The sequence below is a fragment of the Hylobates moloch genome, unplaced genomic scaffold, assembly GCF_009828535.3.
Source record: "Hylobates moloch isolate HMO894 unplaced genomic scaffold, HMol_V3 SCAFFOLD_8, whole genome shotgun sequence".
Taxonomy (NCBI): domain Eukaryota; kingdom Metazoa; phylum Chordata; class Mammalia; order Primates; family Hylobatidae; genus Hylobates; species Hylobates moloch.
Window position 1 is genome coordinate 274,084 of NW_026652283.1, and position 21,899 is coordinate 295,982.

The 21,899-nt window shown below is 39.9% G+C and overlaps 1 protein-coding gene across 1 annotated transcript in view; it reads right to left on the reverse strand.

Annotated features, from left to right (window-relative positions):
- Positions 1-8,036: 8,036 nt before the first annotated feature.
- The window catches only part of KDM5A (lysine demethylase 5A), a 121,300-nt gene continuing 107,437 nt past the window's right edge, over positions 8,037-21,899 (reverse strand). The window contains exon 28 of the mRNA XM_032159230.2: positions 8,037-20,046. Within this exon, the coding sequence (XP_032015121.1) occupies positions 19,840-20,046 (207 nt within the window). The 3' untranslated portion in view covers positions 8,037-19,839. The remainder of the gene's footprint in view (positions 20,047-21,899) is intronic.

Here is a 21,899-nt window from a genome sequence, read left to right on the forward strand (position 1 = left end):
CACTATAATAATTGTTGCAGACAATATCTACCAATGAATGCTAAAATTAGTGGGTGAAAGTTCAAGGAGGAACAGAATTTTTACAATTCCAAAGTGTCTCTCCCAAGATATTTATTAACTACAAAGGGAAAAATAGTAACTTTGAAGTAGAGAAGCCAGGCAGAAACCACCTTAACCAAATGACCAAGGTCAACATCACCAGTAGTAAGATAGTAGTAAGACATCAATATCTCTCTATATCATGAACCATGGATATGAGGTACTGAGAGCGACACAACATTTCTGTGGTATTCTTGCCAAAAATGCGGTTCAATCATAAGAAACATAAGACAAACCCAAAGTGAGAGGCATTTGACAAAATTACCGATCACTACTCTTCAAAAGTGTCACGAAAGACAAGACAGACAAGACAAGAAAGACTGAGCAAGTGTTTTAGGCTGCAGGAGACTAAGGGAAAATCACAACTAAATGCAATGTGGGGTCCTGAATGGGATCCTAGATAGGATCCTGGAATAGAAAAGGACATGAATGTAAAAACTGGTGAAAGTTGCATAAGGTCTTTAGTTTAATAGTTCTCTACCAATGTTAATTTCATCATTCTAACAATTGTACTATGGTTGTGAAAGATGCTAACATCAGGGGAAGCTGAGTGAAAGATGGAAACTCTCTGTACTATTTTTGCAATTTTTCTGTAAGTCTAAAATTAGCTTAAAATAAAGTTTTTTTCTGTTTTTTTTGTTGTTGTTGTTGTTGCTGTTTTTTAAGATTTTTGTTTACACTCTATTAGAGCCCAAGTACTTGACCCTGCTGTGAAAAGCTCTGGGATGTTACGTGCAGAAATCAGAGGTGTCACTGAAAACTGTGAAGCGTTTTCTGTTTGATCCCAGATGGGATAATTCACCTAAATTCTATAAACTCCAATTTGTTTTCTTTGTTTTTTGTTTGTTTGTTTGAGAAGAGGGTCTCACTCTATTGCCTAAGCTGGAGTGCAGTGGCACAATCATAGGTCACTGCAGCCTCAACCTCCCAGGCTCAAAGGATCCGCCCAACTCAGTCTCTCCAGTAGCTGGGACTATAGGTTTGCACCATCATGCCCAGCTAATTATTTTTTAATCTTTCATAGAGATAGGATCATGCTATGTTGCCCAGGCTGGTCTTAAACTCCTAGCCTCAAGCAATCCTGCCTCAGCCTCCCAAAGCACTGGGATTATAGGCGTAAGCCACCATGCCAGACCCAAGATCTGAAAGAAACAAGACTTATGACAAAGAATATTAATAATGTCAACCATTACCATTAGTAACATTTGTTGTGCATTTCAAATGTGCCGGGGTGGTGCTAAGTGCTATACAGGCACCATCTCATTTATCCTCGGAAGAAACCTATGACATAAGAATTACTGACATGACCATTTTAAAGATAGGAAAACAAAGGCTTAGAGATAATTAAATTACTTGCTAGGCCACGTAACTAGTAAATGGTAGACCCAGGGTTTGAACTCAGGTTTGTACAATTCTAAAGTCCATTATTTACTTATAGCTACCATGCTATCTATTAAGTCTAGAGGGGGAGGAAAAAAGACAACAAAAACACTAAAAAGCACAACTCTAGTACTGTTTATTTTGGCTATTGCTGGCCCGTGGTTAGATTAAACATAACTTTCTTAGGAAAGAGGTGAATAATGAAAATGACAAGAAAAACGTTGCTTTCACTGAAAATCTCATCAGACCTGAAGAATACTTTAAAATCTCATCAGAAGGCTCTCTTCCTATCCTAATGTGTTCCACAATTCTCTCCTACTACTCTGCCCTCCCTATTAAGGAAAATCATACCTTTTGTCTTTAACTCTAGAAAAGTAATTGCAGTTATTTCCCAATTTTATCCTGTTTCCTCCAATCCCTGTTTCCCTGATTTCTTGTCTGACTCTCAGAGTACACAGAGTTTGCGACACTTATGTGACTAGTCTCCGTGGGAAGCTCTTGGCTGATGAACAGTTAGTGAGCAGGGGTTCGGAGTGAATGGAGACACCCTGACGCTGTGGGGCTGTGGTGAGGGTTAGGGCAGAGCGACAGCATTGAAAAAGGGCAACTTCAACTGCTGGACAGTCTTCTATCCTAAACATTTTTAAACACCACTGCAGGATGTTATTTGTGATGAGCAAAATATATTGATGCACTGATCACGCAGCTGACTGATGTGGAATGCAAAGTGTGGCCGGAATCTCATCTCTCATGTCTCAGCCCAGAGAGAGAGAGGGGACCCAGAAGGGAAACATGATTGTTTTCCCATGACTGGGAAACATGACAGCTCTCATCTGTTCTGGTTCCCCAAACAAGAAAAAACAGGCACGACCTGCTCAAACTGTGCTGTGTCAATGCCGGTGAGCCAAAGACCACGAGGAGCACACAGTTGGGTTCCTTACTCATGGCAACAAGGGAGAGTGCACACAATGTAAACTGTGAGGTGTCTCAGTCAGAGGGTGTCACTGAGGACTTGTTATTGGATGAATTTCTGTTAGGTGATTTTGAGGAGGCTTCAGGAAGCAGGGCTTTGCTTTGGATTGGATGCTGTGAGGAAGGAGGAGTAATTTTATAATTGGGTTTCTTAATGGATTTTGTCTAGAAGGCAGGAGAATGAAGTGAAGTGAAAAGCTGTGATTGGTAAGGAAGCAGCGGTCACTTATGTTAGCCGGCAAAAGATGTTCGATCATTTGTGTGGTTTGGACAATGTTTACGTTGTTGTCTTTGTTCAGACGTCATCACAGGGTGATCTTATTTGTGTCTGGATCCACCATGATCACAGAGTGGCCTTGCCTGACATTGATATGTGAGAATGAACACGAGGGCAGCTCCTAGCAATACAAAGCCTAATTGATAGTGTCCAATTTCCAGCTGTCAGGGGCTTCTTTTCTCTTTCTCAGCCATAATAGCCACATAAACTCGAAGTGAACTGACGTAACAGAAAGTGGTGACAGTAGCGGGAGGAAGGCACCTATACCTGTTCTCAAGGCCTTGGCCACGGGTTTTCACCCCCTCTTCCCTATATTCTCCTCCTTCACACTAAGCCCAATCCCAACTTTCCCGACTCTTGTTATATCTTATCCCTATTTCCTCCATTAAAAAAAATATATTTTTTCCTAGCATAGTTTGACATCATTGGGCCATTTTCCTCCCAATTATTCCAAAGATTAAAATTTTAAATTTTCTGAATCGGAAATCAATGTTGGCTACCCCAGGAAACATTAAAGAAATTACCGATGTTTAATGCCCACTCCTAAAGAGAATTCTGATTTAATTGTTCTGAGGTGAAGCTTGAACATTGAGATTTTTTAAAAAGCTCTCTGGATGTCTCTAATAGGCAGCTAAATTTGAAAAGCTCTGTAGCCTAATTGCTGCTGTTAGCTAATTTCTTAGTCTAGCCTCAGGGAAGATGTACTACAGCTGGTCTTATATCTGAAACTCCTTTTCAAAGACACTCTCAGCCTTCTCTTCTCCAAGATAAATAATCTGAAACCTTTTATCTTTCCTAAGAGTTCTTCCTTCTCATCCCCACCCACTGTTTTCATTGCTGTCCTTTGGAAGCTCTCCAGGTTCTGAACATCCCTGTCAAGTACTGGTGTCCAAAGCTCCCTCACTGCCCCTTTCCGCTGCCTGCCTGCTGGCTGCTAGTGCTGCTTGCTTCCACAGCTCTGTAGTGTCAACTGAACCCTTGGTTTCCACCAATGGAGAAATTCAGCAACAGACAGCACTCTACCTACATGTCAGACTAACAGGCAGAAGAAGCCTAAAGGTCCTGCAGCCTGACTGTTGGACCAGGGTGGCCTTCCATAGAGTTCTGCTAGGTGGACAATGGAGAAGGAAAACTAAAGAAGGGGCATAAATGGAGAATGAGTTAGAGCAAAGTTCAGTGTGACGAAAAAAATGTACCTGGGAAGCAGAACTCCAAAATTCTAGTCCCGGATATGACCTGAATCAGCCGCATAATCTTGGGCAATCCATTTTGCCTTTCTAGGACTCTGTTTTTCATGCATAAAACAAGAGAGTAAGACTGGATCATCCCCAGGCTTCACTTCAGCTCTGCGTCTTCCACAGCTGATCTAAGGCTTGGAAGGAAAGAGACTGCTGGTCTGATCATCCCTCTTGTAACTGCTCTGGCCACAGTTCTTTCTATCCAGCAACTCGAGTTATTCCAAGAGTTCTTATATTCCCAATTCCAACAGCCAATGATTATAGCCCAGACTAGCACCTCTAGTCTGTAAGCTTCTTGAAGATAGTAGAGTGCCATCTGCCCCCTGAATATAGATAAAAGCCTAGGAGTGCTTCGCTCACTCGGCAGATACTTTAAACATTTCCTCAATCTCCAGGAATCAGAGCTCCAAACAATAATGACCAGAATAATTGATACTCACTTTTCTTTTCTTTTTTTTTTGAGACGAAGTTTCGCTCTTTGTTGTCCGGGCTGGAGTGCAGTGGCATGATCTTGGCTCACTGCAATGTCTGCCTCCTGGGTTCAAGTGATTCTCCTGTCTCAGCTTCCCAAGTAGCTGGCATTACAGGCACCCAACACCATGCCTGACTAATTTTTGTATTTTGTACTAAATTTTGTACTAAATTTTGTATTTTTAGTAGAGACGGGGTTTCACCATGTTGGCCAGGCTGGTCTCGAACTCCTGACCTCGTGATCCACCCACCTCGGCCTCCCACAGTGTTGGGATTAGAGGTGTGAGCCACTGCGCCTGGCTGATACTCACTTTTCATCAACAATCATACCTACCAAAACTTAGCACCACATAAAGTCATCCAGATTAGCAGTCATGGCACGTACTAGGCACCTTCACATACATTCTCTCATTTAGTCTGTATTGACAAGCCAGAAAGACTGGCATCATTCCTATTTCATAGGTAAGAAATTGAGCTTCACAGACAGGAAAATTAAACTGCCCAAGATTCCAAAGCTACGAAGTGACAGACTTAGGATTTGGATGTCTGTCTGCCCCGGCTCCTTCTGCTCCACTCAAACAGATTTACCTTGCAGTTAATTCAACGTAGGCTTCGGGACCCCCTTGCATGGGTGCCTTCCAATCTCCTGTACCTAGTTTTGAATTCTTAATGTTTTGCCATTTTTCATAAAGAGGACCCTCCGCAAATTAAGCTTCAAGACCTACAAAATCTAGATCCACCCCTGAACTCAGCTTTCCGTGTAAACAGAAACACTACCATCTCGTTTAGTAATTTCAGTGTGAGGGTATTTTTCAAACATGAATTCAAGAGGAATCCTTGCCGGCTTTCTGCTCTGGGAACCTATGCTGGTTCTGTAAAGAAATGGTAGAGTACGGCTTTGCCTTGAGCCATGTGGCCATGGGTCACTCACTATTCCGTCTTCCCACTTACTGTGTGCCCATGGTTCTCTTCTCCCACACCGGTCTGTGGATTTCCCTTCTCCCTCACAACAGGCCTTCCTGAGTCCGGCTTTAGCCTGTAGCATGCCCTTCCATGCTGGTTTTCATAGATCACTTTATTCTGTACTCAGTATTTGGTAATGACTCTGTTCTACCCCTCCTGCTGCTTCTTTTGGTGTGCACTTTGGACCGGAGCCTGCTGCTGCTTTGGGATTGAGCCTCAGCTGCTTTCTGTAGCCAAAAAAGCAGTGCTGTTGTTCACGTGGAGAGGAGTGACTTGAAAAGGGGGAAAGAAAGGGGATTGTTGCCTACTTCAATTTTTGTTAGGTAGGCTCTAATATCGAAATTCACATTTCATTCCAGCTTCTTCTATAACGTCTCATATTTACCCATCAAAATATTCTAACACTATTTATTATCTACTATTCCTTCCCTGTATCTTGATCTTAGTTATCAGATCTCTCTTCTTTAGATTTTATACGTATAAAATTTCCCTTTTGTCCCCTTTGCAAACCAGAGAGGATGCAGATACAACTTTGGAAAAACACAGTTTAGCAAAGAAACAGCTTGGGAACTAAGGCTTTCAGGTGAACCCAGCATACCATTTCTTTCTCGCTCTGTCCTGTCCACTTGTCATCTCCTAGAACTTTAATACCTCCCACTACAACCATCTGACAAATGAGAAAAACCTTTGCTCAGTCACAATTTATCATACAACGGTAACTTAATTCATATTAGAAAAACCAGGATAGAACTAGGCAATTTATACATAATATTTCCAAAATACATTTTTTGTGCAGGCCATCTTTTAGAAATGTGTAGATACTATCCTAGTGGTAACAGAAGCATAGAAAAGTTGACGTTAGGATACCTGAGAATCTTAGGGCTATGTAATTTTAAGACAGGACTTAAGACGTGTATGTATTAATCCACAGAACCTACAGCAGTTAGAATATTAAACATTTTCCAAACAAGAACTGCAAAACAAACACACAGAGCCAGCACGGATCCATGCCCTTGCCGAGCTGTAAACAAGTCTGAAGAGTCACCTGTCAACGGCAGCGATGGCAATACCATTATCTTGGAAAGAAATCATTGTTTCCTAGGTGACAAACTTGGGATGAGATACTTTAAAACTCTGAATTCTGCTTTCAGTTTCTCCTCTTGCCTCCTATGTTTTCATACCACGCATACCACCAATTTACAAAACCCCCAACGTATCCATCCCTAGGAACAAAACAGAAATTCTTGTGAGGTACAGGAAAGGACAAATTTCAATGATGAGGAAATCCTCACATTTCCATTTCTCGATGGAAATTACAGCAATTTTTGCTGACAGCTTCCAAAAGCACAGGCTGTAGAAGAAATATGTATGGAGAGGAAACAAATTCATAAAGATACTTAACCATACACACTGTGAATACCATAAATCTTAAAATTCAAGATCTGATTCCTTCAGACAGAATTGTAATATGAAGACCAAAAGGAATGATTTGTATAGATATTAAAAGGGATATGAACCATTTGGAGGGTGTTCAGAGGAGAAATCAGGAGAGTTAAGGAACCCAGAACACAGTTGACAAGATTTGGAGATTTCTATTTTCCTAAGTGAATTTGTTCTACTGAATGCAGGATATTGGCCAAAGGGCAGTTATAAATACTTCAAACTGCAGCAGTCTTATAAAATGTTAGCCCAAGTGTGAAAAGTTACCGCATTTCTTTTCATGAACATTAAAAAAGACATTATACTTACCTTTTTTGATCTAACTTGAATAACAAAGTATGGATAGAGTGAATTTTATAGGTTAGTGCAAAACTAACTGCAGTCTTTGCCACTGACCACAATTACCTTTGCACCAGCCTATATTAAGCCTAAGGAAGTTAGCTTATGCTCTCAGGCACTTCAGTCTTTGTATGATGCAGCACATTCTGTGTGAGTATAGCAGACAAACTCAGAGGTGGCCTCCCACGATCCCTGCCTCCCCTGGTGTTCACTTCCTTCTGTGACTGTCTCTTGGCATGGTCAGGACCTGGGACTTGCTTCTCACCAACAGAATAGGGCAATGGTGGCAGGATGTATGTGATTATACATACTTGTTTACATTACATAAGATTGTAACCTAGTCTTGCTAGCTTTGAGAAAGCAAGTAGCAATGTTGGGAAAGCGCAGGGGCCAAGGAACTGAAGCTGACCTCTGGCCAGCGGCCAAACAAAATCTAAGGCCCGTATTCCAACGACCCAAAAGGAACTAAAGGCTGCCAACAACCACATGAGCTCAGAAGTAGATTCTTCCTCAAACTTCAGATATGACACAGCCTTAAACACCACCGTGATGACAGCCTTGTGAGACCCTGAAGCAGGGTACCAGCAAAGTTGTGCCCTGACTCCTGACACAGCAATTGTGAAGCAATAAATGTGTGTTGCTTTAAGCTGCTAAGTCTGTGGTAATAATGTGATGCAGCAGTAGATAACAAATACAGTAAATACTGAATGTATACACATTTGTAAAGCTGTGTCTGCACATTAGAGGTTTTGGAATGACTGTATGTACACATGCATAGACATGCAAACCATTTAAGTAACTTAAGAAATGCAGTCAACAGAGCAATAAAGAAACTTGGCATCCTTCACACCAATCAATTCAAGATGTAACAAAGATTTAATATAAGCATAAAAGTTTTAAGCAAAATCATGGAGGTATTTTTATTACCTTGTAGTGGGGAAGGTCATTCTAAGCACATCGGGAAAACCAGGAATTATAAAATCAAAGGGATTAAGTTTACATCATAAAACTTAACTTTTATAACAAAAAAACCATAAATTAAGGTTAAAAGACTAATAACAACATGGTCAAAAATTTGCAACACAAGACAAAGAAATAATGTCCTCAATCTACATAGCTCTTAAACATCATTGAGTATAATGCAAAACTATACAGCCATTAAAAACAATACAAATCTATATCTATGGTCATGTACAAATGTTCTCAGGATTAAGTGAAAGAAGCAAGTTACAAAGCAGTACATAGAGTGTGACCTCATTTACGCAAAGGTGTCCATAGTTGTATATAAGCATATGCAAATATGCACAGAGTTGTCTGAAAGTAAATCTTAACTGGTCATTTTGGGGTAGACTATTTCTTATTTCTTTTTTTTTTTTTAACGTGCATGCACTATTTGTTTTTTTAAGAAAGAAATATATTTTCCAAAAAAAGTTTTAGAAATGTTTGTGTACCTATGAAGCAAAAGTCCATTTATTTGGCAGAGAAGTTAATCAGAAAGCAAAACCTCTAGTGAAGAAACACCAATGTGAAAGATAAAGGAAAGTAACTTCAAGGATGGAATCAACACCAACACGTGCAATCATTACTGAAGACATCATCTCAGGGAGAATGCTCCTGAGATATCTTCCAGCACTACTCATTTATGAGCTAAAGGGGAAAAAAGCAGACTGGAGATGTTTCAAAATAACCTGGGGAGAGAATGGGAGGCCATTTCGAATATGATACTAAAATGTATAAAAGGAAAGAATGGTCTGTTAAGTTCCATTATCAAATTAATGATCTTTGCCTTACTGGTGATAGATGCATTCACTGTATGGATGGGAGTCATAAATATGAAAACATGTAAAATATACTTATTATACATAATCCTTAAAAATTATTATTTCTCATAATGCATTTAGAACTATGGTTCTCAACTCTGGCTGCAGAAAAACAAAATCCTCATGTTTCGGTCTAGAAAACGCAAATCTAGAGATACTCAGATTAATGGCCACCTAGAGCTGGGAGTAGAAACAGGGAATAACTAAATAGACATGAAGTTTCTTTTTGGGTGATGGAAACATTCTGAAGTTTGCATGATGTGTTAAGGGTTGCACAATTCTTTAAATTTACTAAAATCATATATTAAAATAAGTGGATTTTATGGTATGTAGATTATACCTCCATAAAGCTGTTCAAAAAAACATTGACACTTTGGCTCCCTGTGAGATACTTGTAATTAGATTGGTCTAGGATGGGAGCAATAGGTATGGTTTGCTTTTGAGGCAGAGTCTCCCTCTGTCACCTAGGCTGGAGGGCAGTGGCGCGATCTTGGCTCACTGCAACCTCTGCCTCTACCGGGTTCAATTGATTCTCATGCCTCAGCCTCCCGAGTAGCTAGGATTACAGGCATGTGCCACCATGCCTGGCTGAATTTTGTATTTTTGTAGAGCTGGGGTTTCGCCATGTTGGGCAGGCTGGTCTTGAACTCCTGACCTCAAGCAATCCACCCACCTGGGAACACCTTCAACTGTACAAATGGAATTCTAACTATGTTCATTGTGAACTCTGTCTTGCTGGGGTGATTATAGACATGTATAGTTCCACCTTTCAGAATTGTAAGTTAAAAGCTAAAAGGGTATTTTGAATATATATTTAAGATGGATATGAAGTTGGAATTGTCCAGATAAGCCCAAGGAGGAAAGTGAAGGGATTCAAAGTTATAGCACATAAGAAAAAAAAAGATATTAAACCAGAGGAGTTAGGGATGAGAGGTGGAGATGTAGAGATAATCGCTATCCTCAAATGTTGTACGGCTGCCTAACAGAGATGCAACTGAACTAGTTTTTCATATTCTCAACCAGGATTGATGAGATAGATTTCAGGTCTTTGTAAGGAAGATCTTCACAATAATCCTGTTCTAGGCGTTGTGTCAGATCCTGGAGATATATTCTACAGTGACTATATTCTAGTGGTCCTCAAACTTTGCGTTCATCAGTCACCTGCAGGTCTTGTTAAAACGCAGGTTGTTGGCCCCATTCCCAGAGTTTCTGTTTCAGGAGGTCTAGGGTAGGGCCTCATAATTTGCATTTCTAATGAATTCCCACATGACGGTGATGCCGTCCATGCAGAAACCTCACTCTGAGGACCCGTGTCTAGTCTAAACGCTATTAGAGCTCCAAGAAAGGATATCTTATTCAGATTAGATGGAGAGGAGTAACCTGAAGGACTTCTCAGAGGAATTTGGGGATGAGCTGAATTCTGAAGAATGAGAAGGTAGTAAGCAGAAAAGGTAGATGAGGTTATGGCAGTCCAAACACAGAGAATATTAGGGGAGCAATAATGTATAGGAAGGAACAAAGGCATGAAACAGTATTCCTTCAGGTTATCTGTTGAATGTTTACTCTACGCATTGTATTGTTCTAGTTGCTGTGTATGGAGAGATAAAGGAAACAAAACCTCTGCTCTCATGGAACTTTTACACAAATACGCCATATATGGTAAAGTCCCCTAATGGAATAGAACAGGCCATTGCAAGAGAGAACATGGGAGCCTCCAAAGAGATAGCATTTAAGCTGACATCTTAAGAATGAGCGAGCTGAGACTGTTGAGAGATGCTGGCGAAAATAACCAGGAAACCATGAGCCTCCAGCCTAGCTGTCGACCACCCACCCACCAGTACCCAAGAGGTAATGAAGAGCAAGGCCCTGTCTCAACCTAGGTCCAGAAGCACTATCAAGGTTCCCAAGGCAACCTCGAAAAGGAGGGGAGCCCTCCAAGGGAGCTCCAGAAGAAAAAAAAAAAAAAAAAAAGCCTCTACAAAAAAGACCACTGCCTCAAGAGAACCTGAAAAAGTGAGCAGGCCACACTATCTGGCCACTGCGACCAGCTGAATGAGGAACTCAAACAAAATGAACCACAGGAGGACCCAAAGAGTGAGGAGCCTCCGCCATCTCCAGCATCTCCCTGAGAAACCAGTAATTTCAGGGCAAGACCAGAGACCTCTGAGCTATCTGAGAAGTCTCCAGAGGTCTAACTCCAGAGAAATAGCCAACAGAGTTTAGAGTACATTTAACATCCCACAGGGTATGCCCATGGTGATGAAAATAAGACTAATACAACGGACTCTGGTGACTTGGGGTGAAGGGTGAAAAGGGGTGAGAGATAAAAGACTATACATTGAATGCAGTGTACACTTCTTAGGTAACGGGTGCACCAAAATCTCAGAAATCACCACTAAATTAACTCATCTGGGTAACCAAACACGACGTCCCCCAAAAACCTATTGAAATAACACTTAATAGGTTAAAAAAAAATACAAGTGGAAATGTTTAAAAGACAGTTGATTAAAGAGCTCAGAAACAAATCATGGGCAAGTGATTGGGGAGTGGACTGGGGCACCTATGTTATATAGAGAAGAACCCCCAATTACACCATTTCAAGGGGTAAACATTAGAGGCTGATTAAAGAGCAGCTAAAGAGAAGAAAAATTAGGAAACGGTAGTGGCCAAGAATCCAAATGGAGGGGTTTTTAAAAGGAAGTGGACAACAATGTCATACTGAAGAGAGGTCAAATACAAATGACTTCTAGCAATATGGAGTTCACTGACTTCAGTAGGGGAACTTTGAGTGAAATGAGGGTAGAATCCAGATTACAACTGGCTGAGGAGTGATTGAAACCTAAATACAGAGAAGAGGTAAGGTTTGGCTACAAAGAAGAAAAAAAGAACAGGAAACAGAGACAGGTTCAAGGGAAAATATATAGGAGTTGAGAACTCCTATTTAATACAGAGCTTGAAATTACATGCTAAATGAGAGATACTGAAGATAAAGGGCTGACTGATAGAACAAGGTCTCTAAGGAGTTACAATGGGATAGGATTCACTGATCTGCTCATTCACCTATACTTTCACAGTGTTGACCAGAGGACAGACATCTCTTCTGGGACAGATGAGGATGATGATATAGATAACTAAGGAAGAAGCTTAGAAGCTCTCCTGTTAGCTTCAATTTACCCGTTAGGAGGGTAGGCTTCTGCTGAGGCAGCAGAGGTGACAGGCTGAGTATTTGACAAGAGGTGAAAATCTGAAATAGTCTTTAAGAATGGAAGAGGTTGCTGGATGGCCAGGGCTGCTAAACTGCTTCAAGAGCCTGCCTACTTGAGTCAATCTGTGGTGCTACCAAGCAATGGTATATACTCAGTAGCATGCAGCAGCCCATGAAAGCAAAGTAGTCAGATGGCCAAACTGATCCACAGATAAGGTTCTGCAGAGCCAGAGTGACAGGCCACAGAGTTGATGCTAAGTGGGGAAGCGGTAAAGCCAGAGTAAACTGACAGACAGGGAAAGAAGGAAAAAAAAAAAAAAAAACACAGTTGGTTAAGGAATTGGAGGCTTCTTGAGGTCAAAGAGTAAGTATACTGAGAGGAAGAGATTAAAGGAAAAGACATTAAAATCATAGAATAAATTAGACTGTACATTTCAGAAAATAAATTTTTGATGAGTCCAAAGTATGAACTTAAAATTGGTTTGCTAAATGGAGTAAAAAATGACTAGTGGAGATGGAGGTTCAGCAATTGTTAAGGTCATCCATGACTAATGAAATTGCCCACAATGATGGCAGCACTGGGGAAAGAGATGCCTATCATCGAAGTCCCCTCCATAAATGAAGAGGAGTAACCAGAGATGAGTGAGGAGGACAGATGGTGCAGCTCAACAGCAGAAGCCTCAAAATAGAACAATGGTGTAGCAATGGCAATCAAGAACACACGGACAACAGACCCTGTAATCCATCCATTTCCTAGCAGTAAAGTGAGAAAATGAACACTCCCACTTGAAATAGTCCTAAGGTAAGTATGGCTGAGGGAGAGTCAATTTCCAGCTAATGAAAAAGCAGAAAAGCATATTTACAAAGGAATAAGGAATGAAAATCTCCATAATGCGAAGAACTGGCAAGGACAGCAGCAATGGTAAAATGAATTGAGGAAAGCAGGTAACAATTTGAGGCCTGATGACTGGATGGGCTTCTATTTCAGATGGCAGCAATGCATTATAGGGATGAGAAGCAAAGTGAATCAAACCAGTCTCTCAGTGTTTCAACTGAACTCTGGAATGAGATGTTTCTATAATAAAACAAGTCCTGGGAAGTGACCAAGACGAGATGAGTTTGAATTGTTATTCAACGTTCCAAAGAGAACATGAGTGATAAGCTGTTTTGTGTCTCAATGAAGTTTAGCCCCAATTAGAAAGGATGGTAGGGCGAGGTCAGAAAGACTAAAGCTGCCAGTGCCCAGGTGGCCTACTGGTCTCAACAGAGCAGCATAATTTGCAGAGGGAAGGGGCCCACAGATGACTGAACGGCTAGGCTAGGTTTGTCAAAATGTGTCTAACACTCTCACCTTACCTCCATGGAGTTCAGCACTGAATGGAATAGAGATGCAGATATGCCAGCCCCAGAGCCTAAGTGAAAGTGCTTGAAAATGCTGCAAAATTCAGACCCCAGCAGAGGGAAGTCTATAGGCAAGTTCCAATACATGTTAGTTACCAATACTTAGATTTTTCTGAGACAGTCAGTACAGACACTGTATGTTCTGTCCTCAGGAGTGCCGAATCAATTTTTCTCTCATTAAATGGGGATTTGGACTATATAGCCTCTATTGTCGTCTTTAAATTCTATAACCTTTTTAGGAAGAAACATCCCTAGAAATCATCTGTCTTACCCTGTCAAGGGGAGGGTTATAACTTAGGTTTCTTTGTAACTAACTTGCATATGGTAGGAAACCACGGTCCACAATAGATAAGCAACTAACATAAGGGGCCAAACATAGAGCTAAAACCCAGATTATTTTATTCCTAAATCCAGTGTTCTTTACATGATGTAATTCTAAGGTTCTCTTCTGGGCTTCTGCAAACCTTTTCTGAAACTAAAGGAAATTCTGATTTCATCCTACGTCCCTGACAACTGCAAAAGGGCTCCTTAATACAAGGTGAGACCACTGAGCCGTTTCTAAAGCTTCTTCTTGTGGTGCCTTCCCCCCCACTGACAAGATACACAACCTCGCTCCAGAGATAAGGCTAAGGAAAAGCTTTGCCTAATAAAGAAATTTCATGGAACTTTAAGGAAATATTAAATCAAGTCTTTCTTCCTACCAAAGTAGAAATACACTTTAAAGAACAAACAAGTGAGAAGGGGTGAAGAGAGTGAAATTCCAAAATCACTCTAGTTTATTCACATAATATAGTATTTGATACCATTCTTTTGTACTGTTCCCTACTTCTATAATGTGTAAAATTTTGTTTCACCATGTTCCAATTAATTAATGGTTGAGCTTTAAATGAAAATATTCTGGATCTTCCATTTATTGGTATCAACCACAATGTCAGGATCCCCAAGAAATACTTGATCTAAACTGGGAGGGCCCAACACAATTTTTTTTTTAATGGACTTGCCACCTTAAGAAACTTCAAGTGTTATCTTTTTGTTGGCAAGAAAATTACTTCCCAAGAGGTAATCAGATTTCCCTCCCTGCCCCCGCTCTTTCAACCAACCCTCCTCCTAACATACACATACAGAGTTACACATTTCATGAAACTGTTTGAGGCCAAGTCCACTGCAAGCAGAGTCTTAACATTTTCAGAAATGATCCGTCCTTCGTGTCTGCATAAGCTGGGATCCTTGGCAATGGGGAAAAGGTGCCATTTGCTTCTCTGAAGTAACTTGGGGTCTGAATTGGTTGTGAGCTTTAGGAAGCCAAAGAGAAAGGGAAACCATTTCCTTGTTTTCCCTATTAATGGTTTGTTGCAAAGGGATAAACTTCTCAAGAACCAAAAGTGAGGAAATGTGTTGGTCATCACTGGATTCTTGCTGGAAACAGAAGGCAGGTGAAATCTTCAGGAAATCACTTCACACTCCAAAAACACTATTCTCAGCAATGATAATGGGCTAATCACACCACTGATCAAATTATTTCGGCTCAGTTCTTTATTTTATAGTTAGAGAGCAAATGAAATTAGAAACTGCTTTGGCACAGGTTAAAGGTGGCTCCCATATACTCACTAGTCTTCCTCAGGATTATCAATACTCATTATCAAAATGTACTTTTACTTGGTTACCATTTAAAGTTGCCACCAATGTAAATGACAGGGGTTGGGGTGGGTGTGGGTGTGGGGAACCTGAGCATACACACAATTTTTTAAATCTTTTAGATGTAATGCAATTAACCATATCTAATATTCTTTTAGAAAACACGAGAAACACAAAACATGCTCAAAGATCAAGAAATCAGCCGGGCACGGTGGCTCACGCTTGTAATCCCAGCACTTTGGGAGGCCGAGGCGGGCGGATCACAAGGTCAGGAGATCGAGACCACGGTGAAACCCCGTCTCTACTAAAAAAAATACAAAAAATTAGCCGGGCGCAGTGGCGGGCGCCTGTAGTCCCAGCTATTCGGAGGCTGAGGCAGGAGAATGGCGTGAACCCGGGAGGCGGAGCTTGCAGTGAGCCGAGATTGCGCCACTGCACTCCAGCCTGGGCGACAGAGCGAGACTCTGTCTCAAAAAAAAAAAAAAAAAAAAAGAAATCAAGTTATACTGTTCATAAGGCACCACCAATTACCCTGATAAATTGTAAATAAATATGTAAGGGAATAATCAATAGGGAGTGTTGAGGTTTTACAAGACATTCCTGTTTAGACCACTTGGAGTACTGCAAAAGAAAAAACAAGCAAAGTACAGCTTTCATAACCCATCATATCCTCGCCCAGTGCACATCATTTGTTGCATAGTGATGACTGGATATGATCCAGGCCAAGACAAGACCGAAATTCAAAAAATACATTAACATCCATTCTTCCTCATACTACAGTATGAGATACCACTTGGGACATTCATATCCAAATTAGTAATGGTATGACTTTAAAAAAAAAAAAAAAAGGAGGAATTTCAAAAGGAGTACTTCAGGATCTGCTGTAAAAGCAACCTTCTAAACACATATGAAGCTAATTCACATGTGAAACTTTATTAAATCTGGGGTTATATGTGGGACTTCAACAGCTCAATTTTTCCACAATTTACACTTCTCAAATCCCACTCCAAACTGTCACTTTCTCCCTTAAAAAGTGGATAATCCCATCCTTTGAAAGCCAGGCTTTCTCAGTTGTTCTTTTCATCCTCCTACTGTAAGTACTGGCTGATATTCACACACATGTACTACAGAATTAAAATACTGACAAGCAAGTAGTTTCTTGACGTGCACGAATTGCATCCAGAATTCAAAAATTAAGAAACACAAAAAGACATTTTTTGGACACCCGCTAAAGACAAAAGTAGAGAAGAACAGAAGTAAAGCACACGTAAAATCATGCTAATCTTACAGGTCAGCCTTTGTCCTTTAAAAAAAAAAAAAAGAGAGAGAGAGAGACAGAGACATGGGGTCTCGCTGTTGACCAGGCAGGACTTGAACTCCCAGGTTGAAGCGATCTTCCCACTTCAGCCTCCTGACTACAGGTGCACTCCACTGCACCTGGCTGCCATGTTTTTTATTATTAAAGGACATTATGGGCAGTCACAGGTTTAATGTTTGCCTTTTCAATTATTCAAGACATGACATGCAATAATTTATAATTTTACTGAGGCACAAATTCGAATCATGCAGGCAAAGCTGGTGTGCAGCAGCTTAGTGAGGAAGTCACACATCTACACATCAACATGGCTTTGCTGCAGTACCTATCAGGAAGCAAAATAAACATCTGTGGAAGGAAAATCTCCTGTCTTCTCCCCCAGCTAGAAAGCTAACTACTAGTGCTATATTTGTACTTTTAAACTTGGGGATCTGCATAGTTCTAATGACTTAGCTTTTAAGAATACCAAAGGCCTACCATTTTTCCATTTTTCTTTCTATAACCTTTGCCAAGGTTAAAATACTAATGATGAAGAATTGCAACTTCAGTTGCAGTTTACAGGAGATAAGAAGGGTAGAAAGACATTTTACATCATGTCTTAACACAAAATATTACAATACAGAAGAAGGGAGCAAGTAAGTAATTTTCTCTAAGTGAAAATAATGCTTTGCATTAGAACACCAACATTTCTTTAAATAGATGAATCTTGTTTCATTAATTCCAAAACCACAGATTTGTGTACTTTTTGTTTTGCCATTAATTTCTCCCTTCTGTTCTTCTCAGCCTTGGTCTAAACCTGTGGTCAAGTCATACCAAATCCTCCATGACTTTACAGAAAATCCCACAGTATCAATGAAAAGACATTTAAGTTTCAAAATGTCAGAAGGTAACAGGAAGTTATTCATACTTTCTCAGCATCCTAATGACTCTCCATTGATAGTGGAATAGTTAATGGGTGATTAGGATGGAAAAATAAAAATTTTAAATGTATTCCAGGCATCTGTCACTTAAAATTACATTCAATTTTTAACCCACAAATATCTGAAGACTTTTACAAAGAAGATCAAAAGGCAAAAAATATTGTGCTTTCTCGTATAACATCAACCAGAGGAAATTCTTAATTGATAATCGTTAGTTTGGCAAAAGGAAAACTTATGAAATCGGTTAATTAGTTACCTTGCAATATCCACTGAAATCCTGGATCATACACAAACTTACTTCAGATGAGACCTCAAGACACATGCACAGCAACACTAACAAACCTCTGAACAAGTCAAAACACTCAAAATGTTATACAGTATTAAGGAAAGAATGAATAAAAAGTAGGTAGTATGAACTACAGAGAAAACATTTACAGAAATTGGATTTTATAAGAAAACATGTTTCTTTTTTTTGTAAGATTCTTTTTGAGTTAAATCTCATACCCACTCAAACTGTAACTGGACAGTACATTTCACTTCTAGTTACTAGAAGACAGTTCTTTAAAAGAGACTGGGGCAAAAAGGGAAGAGGAGACTATAAGCTGTTGCTAGGTCCACCCCAATCCCCCCTTTAAAAGGAAAACTCATGAATTTAAGTCAAACCACAGATTTTTTTAAACCAAAATAAAGACACCAGACAATGATGACAAAACACTATTTTTAGTCTTTTTTTTTTGTCCTTTAAAAAAAATTAGTCCCCTTCTAATAAGAGTTTACATACAGCTTATCTAATACCTTAAGAACAGAGAACACAACAGGAGAGAAGAGGACACAGCACCATAGTTTCAAACATTCACACACAAAAGAAAAAACAGCCAGCACAGACTAGCGTGAGACCAAGTTTCCCAACAGACAGGGACAAGTCCCAACACACAAAGGACATATAATTATCTATATGAACAAAAGCAAAATGGAAGATCTGGTCAGGCTGGGATGGAGGAGGGAGTGCTAACTCCTTGTACTACAAAGAAGGAATGGGATTTTTTTTTTAAAGCAAAAAAGAAAAAGCAAGCCCCCAAATGGATTTTTGATGTTGAAACTCTGTCATATGCTGCTGGTAACAGTAAATATATATATTTATATATTCATATATGCATATTAAAAAAGGAAAAATAATCTATTTATAGAACAGTCAGTAGTCAGAGACATTTAGAAAAAAGTAAAAACAAGTCTTTTTTTTTAAAAAAAATGGATTTACTAAAACAACTTCATCACCCAGAGGTACTACAACCCCACATCCTCTGATGAAGCCATGGTGTTATTCAACAGCATCTGCTGTGGGCCGTAGTTAGAAATTGCCGGTGTTGGAAACAGCAGACATTGGGGTCAGGGCTGCAAGGCAAAAAGCTGTTATTTGCTGGTCTTGCTCATGGCCATGCCTGAAGCCTGGTGTCTGGAATACTTGTGAACGAAGTTTTCCCGGAAAAGCATGCATCACTGTGGCTCAGTAAGATAGTATGACTGGTCATCATCGTCATCTTCTTCTCTTTTTTTTTGGCGGAAACCTGGATCCACGTACCTGCTCTTCCCTAAAATGTAGACCCAAGACAGCAAGACTTTTCAAAGCCAAAAAACGGCTCCTTGCCTTGTAGTAGGTTCTTCTCCCCAGAATCCAATCTAGTCAGATTTCTGATCTAGATGACATCCTCATCCTTACAAAGATAAGGTGACCTGCCCCAGCTGGTGAGAGGTTCTCCTATTTAGGGTGTTCTTCTAGCACAAACAAGCACAAATTGCTGAGGTCAATAGACTGTGATACCATTCCTTGACGTCTAACAGAAATAACTTTGGCCCTGTTACTCCTAGTTTTATCTTTAGGGCATTTAAGTACCAGGTAACAGTGGAAGGAAAGTGGTACTCCAATCCCTCTCCAACTATTCCAACGAAGGAGATCCAAGCAATTAGCACCTTCAGTTGGTGCTGCTCCTAAGTTGTAAGCCTCTAACTACTATCAGCTGGACAAAAGCCACATCCTATATGCCCTGTTAGCACACCAATGTATTAATACTAACCAGCCACCCTAGAGCTCAATCAAGCATCTGGCCTTAATGCAGTAAACCACACTCAAAGGAGACATGAAATATTGGCTGTTGCACCAAAGAAGACACCCTCTGCATAGATATGTTGATAGAGAATGTAACCCACAGAGTCCATGCAAAGAGGAAGCCAGCACTAAGAGGACTTTCTCTGAAGGCCATTCATCTTTGGCAGCAACCTTCCAAGTGGATATAAACCACTCTACTTGATGACTAAGGTCTCAATGTGGTCCATGTCCCCCCATGTCCCAAACTAACCAAACATCTGCTAACTGGTCTCTTTAAGATCCTCCATTGGTAGTTTGTAGCTCATTATGAAGGAAGGAGGTGGTGCTGGACCTGGGCTAACTGGCCCCTGCTTCTTTGCACAGTTTATACAGATGTAATCTTCATTTTCAGCCATTTCTGGAGATACACCCACACAAACTTGATGAAACCACTCATCACAGCCACCATCACATTGTACCCAGTCTACCTGTAGGAAACAAGATTGGGGAATGTTTAGGTTACATAAACATTAAGCCTAGAATAACAGCAAACCAAAGAGCTTTCTTGGCTTAAATGATAGCAAACAACTGGGATGTCTAGATAGGCAATGACTTCTTATGGGGTTATTTTTTAAAGAAAGAAGCTGAGAAGTTAATACCCCAAAATTATATTTTACCATAGTGTGTCCACAAAATTAGGCCTCTTAGGTACTCCATTACCTCATGAATACCTGGGGCTCCTTGTGAGGCAGAAACATGTTTGAGAAAAATTTGACAAAAAGGGAACTTCTAATAGAGCAGCCAAGTAGTTTTAGCTAATATTAACAATTTCTAGGCTCTAAGACAATGCAATTATCAATCAAGAAAGGAAGAGTACAATGTGAAGGCAATCCTGTGTATTAGCTTTATTTCAAAGAGATAAGCCAAAGTACTAAGAGCATTAAATACCTTTTTAGAAAAGCAGTCACATAGGCCACTTTTAAAACTAATATTTTTTATTCTTCTCTTCTTCCGTTACAAATACAACTCCCTATAAAAAGTTAGCAAATATCAGACGTCAAATCTTACAAATTAACCAATTATAACAGTCAAAGACACAGGTCAATAGATCACTCTGGGGTTTAAAATTAAAAACTGATAGGTCAGTGGCAGGTGTCAAACTTTGGCCCTTCTGACAACACTGTGATTACAGGAGGCTAGGAAGGGATTGTAGTTTGGTGACTTTAAGCCTTGGACTTAAGAGTTAACAATAAAGCGACTTTGGGCTTTTATATTTGAAGGCTGATTGTGGTAGTTTTTACAGCTAATGTCATGGCAGACAAGAACATTTCAGATGAAAAGAGCTACTCTCCCTCACCTCAATACCAAGGTTGGTCATTTCATTGGCAACGTAAGAAGCCACCTAAAACCATAAGCTTTACCAGATATCAAAGTGAGGAACAGAAAGGGATCCAAGAAGTACCTCTATACAACTTAAGAGAAAGAACAGATGAAGGAGGTTTGGGCTGGGTAAATGAGTTTCATTCATAGAAAGTGAGTGGTTTTCAAAATTAGTTTCCATGTCCTATAAAAAACTGTCAAAACCACAGTAGTCATGTCAGTAGTTTTAGGCTTCTAATAAGGGGTGGGAAAAATAATTTGTCAAAATGATATTCTACTTGTATTACTCCTATGCTGAAGTTCTAGATCTTAAGAGACAATATTTTTTAACATAAAGATTACTGACTTCCAGTGTGTATAATTTCAGGCAAGTCATTTAACCTCACTGAGTGACTCAATTTCCTCATCTGAAAAATGGAGATGACATTAATTACAAGATTACCAAGAGGATCCAATGAAATAATCTATGGCAAAACACCTAATTCACTGCCTAGGATACTGGAGGCACTTTCCAGTCGTGGTCTCATGGCTCTACTCGTTACCTTACACTACACAAAACGTTTTGCACCTTGATATAACTGTCTGCAGCACTGCTTTTCAAGGTGTGTAGACCACTGGCATCAGAATCATCCATTGTGTTTGTTAAAAATGTGGCTGGGACCCATCACTCTATGAACTCAGAATATCTGGGGAGTACAAGCCAGAAGCTTACATTTTTAATCAGCTCCCAAGTGATTCTCATATATTCTAAATCTGATCATTGCTGGCTCTCTGTGATATCGCTTCCTGTAAATTCAGAGCAACTTCACAATACCTTCCTAAACTGATTTGTTTTTGTTCTGTAATTGTTTAGCTTCTGAAGTCTGTGCAATAAAAAAACTCATCAAAATGTTCCTATTGTAGCAAACTAATCAGAGACCAAAAAAAAAAAAAAGAAATAATGGCATCTGCGCAAAATGTA